This window comes from Hydra vulgaris, chromosome 05 (genome assembly GCF_038396675.1).
Source record: "Hydra vulgaris chromosome 05, alternate assembly HydraT2T_AEP".
In the NCBI taxonomy this organism is placed as follows: Eukaryota; Metazoa; Cnidaria; class Hydrozoa; order Anthoathecata; family Hydridae; genus Hydra; species Hydra vulgaris.
In genome coordinates, this window is record NC_088924.1 from 8,125,001 (window position 1) to 8,128,906 (window position 3,906).

General features: G+C 26.3%; 1 protein-coding gene across 1 annotated transcript in view; it reads right to left on the reverse strand.

The window, feature by feature from the left end:
* The window catches only part of LOC136080153 (uncharacterized), a 3,235-nt gene extending 860 nt beyond the window's left edge, over nt 1–2,375 (reverse strand). Inside the window, exon 1 of the mRNA XM_065796766.1 lies at nt 2,345–2,375. Coding sequence (XP_065652838.1) covers nt 2,345–2,375 — 31 coding nt within the window. The remainder of the gene's footprint in view (nt 1–2,344) is intronic.
* Between the last annotated feature and the right edge of the window lie 1,531 nt (nt 2,376–3,906).

Here is a 3,906-nt window from a genome sequence, read left to right on the forward strand (position 1 = left end):
TTGTGTATTGTATTGCAGGATGTTGTTGATTTAAATTGTTATATCAATGTTATTTTCATTGTTCCAATGAAAATAACATTGATATAAGCAAAGTTCTATGAGTTGCTTTATTTCAGGTATACTTAGTTTTGTTAAGTTTTTATATGATAAAATGTTACTTAATTGTTCTAAAAGTATAACGGTGGCTTCTTTTAACGGAATTGACGGGTACAAATTTACAACATCATAAGACACTTGAATATCATTGTTGGCGACATTCCAATTTTCAGCTTTTTTTATAAAGTCAAAAGAGTTTTTAATCGTGTCGGATTTTCATTTAAGACTGGTTGTATTGTCTTAACTAAGAATTCTGATATTCCGTGGTTTGGTGTGCCAATGGTAGAAATAATTATTCTCATAGGGTACAATTTTTCTGGTTTATGAGCTTTTATTACTCCATACATTCGAGGTGGGATATATATATATATATATATATACATATATATATATATATATATATATATATATATATATATATATATATATATATATATAATATATATATATATACATATATATATATATATATATATATATATATATATATATATATATATATATATATATATATATATATATATATATATATATATATATATATATATATACATATATAAATGAACGAAGAAAAAACGACTTTTTCTAAGGTACTTTAAGTTTTATGCATATACAGCAATCATCAGCCATTGAATACCAATGTATTGTAGTCAATGGCTGAAGATTGCCGTTTAGGCGTGAAATTTATAGTACCATAGAAAAAGTCATATTAAGCATTCTTTTACGACTATGAGTTTTATTTTATTATTATAATACAAAACAGCCTTAAATAATAATAATAATAATATATATATATATATATATATATATATAATATATATATATATATATATATATATATATATATATATATATATATATATATATATATATATATATATATATATATATATATATATGTATATATATACACTAGCGAGCTAAAGTCTTTGGTTCTATATCGTATACTGTTGAGAAAACATTTGCTTTCTCATGTGAAAGTCTCAAATCCGCGTTAAGGCAAGTTGCCTGAAATTTGCTTTAATTTAATTAATTTCTTATGTAAATATTATGCAATAATAATATATATTATAAAATGCAAGTTTTATTACTGAATATAGGTTGTCGATTTTTTTTTTTTTGTGTAATTACTGAATATAATTCTTAATTTTGTGCGCAGTAATATTTGGTTTGCATAATTTTTTGAGTCTGTTCTGTAAAGTTCCACGAATGTATGCAAAAGAATGTATGCAAAGAATGTATGCAAAAAAATGTATGCAAAGGTCCTCTCAGTTTAATATAGTAAAAATCTTGAGTTTGATCCAGTGAGTTTATATTATATTAGTATATTTCGTATTTAGCATTTAAAGTTTTCTTAAGTAAGTTATTGAGTAAGTTGCATTATTTAGAATAATAATATGTATTTAAAATACAAGTTTTACTACTGAATATACAAAATTTAAAACCAAATAAGTTTATTTGTTTGTTGTCTTAGCCCAAGTGTAGGCTTTTTCAAACTTTCAGTGGATATCAAGCATTTCAGTGGATACCAAGCAATTCAGTGGATATCAAGCAATTCAGTGGATATCAACCAATTCTCATATTAAAAAATACTACATATTTTTTTAATGAGTTTGGTAGAGTGAATATATTGGAAAAAACTAAGGCAACTTTTTGTATAATATCCTACTATAATAATATGAAGCAAAAATGGCAACGTTTTCTGTGGAAAAAACTAAAGCAACTAAAAATGATATGAGTTAAGTTTTAATATTTTTTAAATTTATTACCTAAAAATAAACATTACAATAACAAACAAGTTTAAACAAGTTTTTTACGATATGGTTAAAACAAAATATTTTTAAAAAAATAATTCACAGTCAATTTTGCAATCTGTTAAAATAGTTGTATACTTTAGCCAATTGAATTTTTAAATAAATTAATATCGCGAGAAATAATTACAATATTTTTACAAGAAATTGCATAGTTAGTGTTTATAATAAAGAATTAACTCAAAAAGAATTAAGTGAAAAGTATAATATTAATAAATCTGTAATATCAAGATTAATAAAAAAAATTATTACAAGTGGTAATGTAGAAGTAAATCATAAAGGAGGCCGTCCACGAAAAACAACAACCCATGAAGATAAATTAATTATTAGACAAATAAAAAAATATCCTGCAATTTCATCCACTGAAGTTTTAAGGAACTTAGAGTTAAATATAACACACAGAACCATCCGAAATAGAGCTCTAAAGGCTAAATTACCAAGTCGGAGGCCAGCTTGTAAGCCAGTCATATTTTAAAAAAATCGCCTAGCAAGGATAAATTTTGCCAAAACTTTACGGGAAATGGAATCAGCAACAATGGAAAACTGTACTTTTTTCCGACGAATCTAAATTTAATTTATTTCAATCTGATGGTATGACACATGTAAGACGACCAAGTGGGACAAGGTTATTGTCTAAATACTGCAACTTGACAGTAAAACATGGAGGTGATGTTTTTCATGGGGTGGAGCAGGACCTATTGTGAAAGTTAATTATAAAATATATAGTTTCCAATATAAAGAAAATTTGGAAACAAAAATGTTACCATATGCTGTGGAGGAAATGCCCATTCGTTGGAGATTTTAACATGACCGAGATCCTAAGCATACGTGATCCTAACGGTCATGTTACGTGATCAGCATTCGTGACAAAATGGATCGAAGATAATAAAATTGAATTAATAAAGTGTCCCGCTCAATCCCCGGATTTAAATCTGATAGAGAATTTATGGGAAATTGCAAAAAAAAGATTAGGCGGGCGCAGACTTTCCAACCAAAATCAATTATTTGAGGCCATTGAAAGAGAGTGGATGCAGATTCCAAAAAAAACTATTGAAAACTTGATAAAATCAATGCCAAAACGTTGTGAAGATGAAATTAAAAACAAGAGTTACTCTACAAAATATTTTTTTTTATATAATGATTTATTTAATTGTATCTATTATAAAAAGTTGCTTCAGTTTTTTCCAGTTGATGACTGCAATCATTTAGAAAAAAATGTTTTTTTTTTGTTTTTTTATTTTATTTAATACATTATAAAAATTTAATAATTTTCAGATTACCTATGTTTTGTTGTAATAAAAATTAAATTTATTTTCGATATTATAAAAAAGTAATGAGTTTCTTAATAAAAGTATGAATTTATAACCTGAGTTGCTTTAGTTTTTTCCAATTGTGTATATTGTAGATGGGTTTTTTTATGTGTAGTTACTCGATAAAATTTTGAAGGCATACTAACAACTTGATATTGAACTTTTTATTAGCAAGAACATGTGTCGCAATTAATTTAAGTGCGATAATTCAGATTTTATCTAAAGAAAGGTGCTCTTGTGATAAAATTGCAAAATGATTGAAAATTCTTAAGTCATGTGAAATATACCCGTTAACGCGATTAAGAATGACAGGGACAAACTCGACTGAAAAACGCACAAGAAGACCGAAATGCACAACAAAGATGGAAGATAAACATATTATAGTTACGAGCAAACGTAATAGACGATATCCAGCCACTACGATTAAAAAAGAAAGAAAAACTCCGATATCAATTGGTCAATTGATTCATCATGCAGCGCCATCTGGTATTTGTAACATTGGTAAAGGGTTTGTCTTTCAACAAGACAATGACACTAAACACACTTATAAGGTATTTTCAAATTGTTTGAAGACAAAAGAAAAACAGAAAGTGCTTAAAATCATGACTTGGCCTCCACATTTACCTGATATAAACCCTATAGAGAAACTAAAAGATGAGTTAGACAAAAGGGTACCCATAATGCTCCAA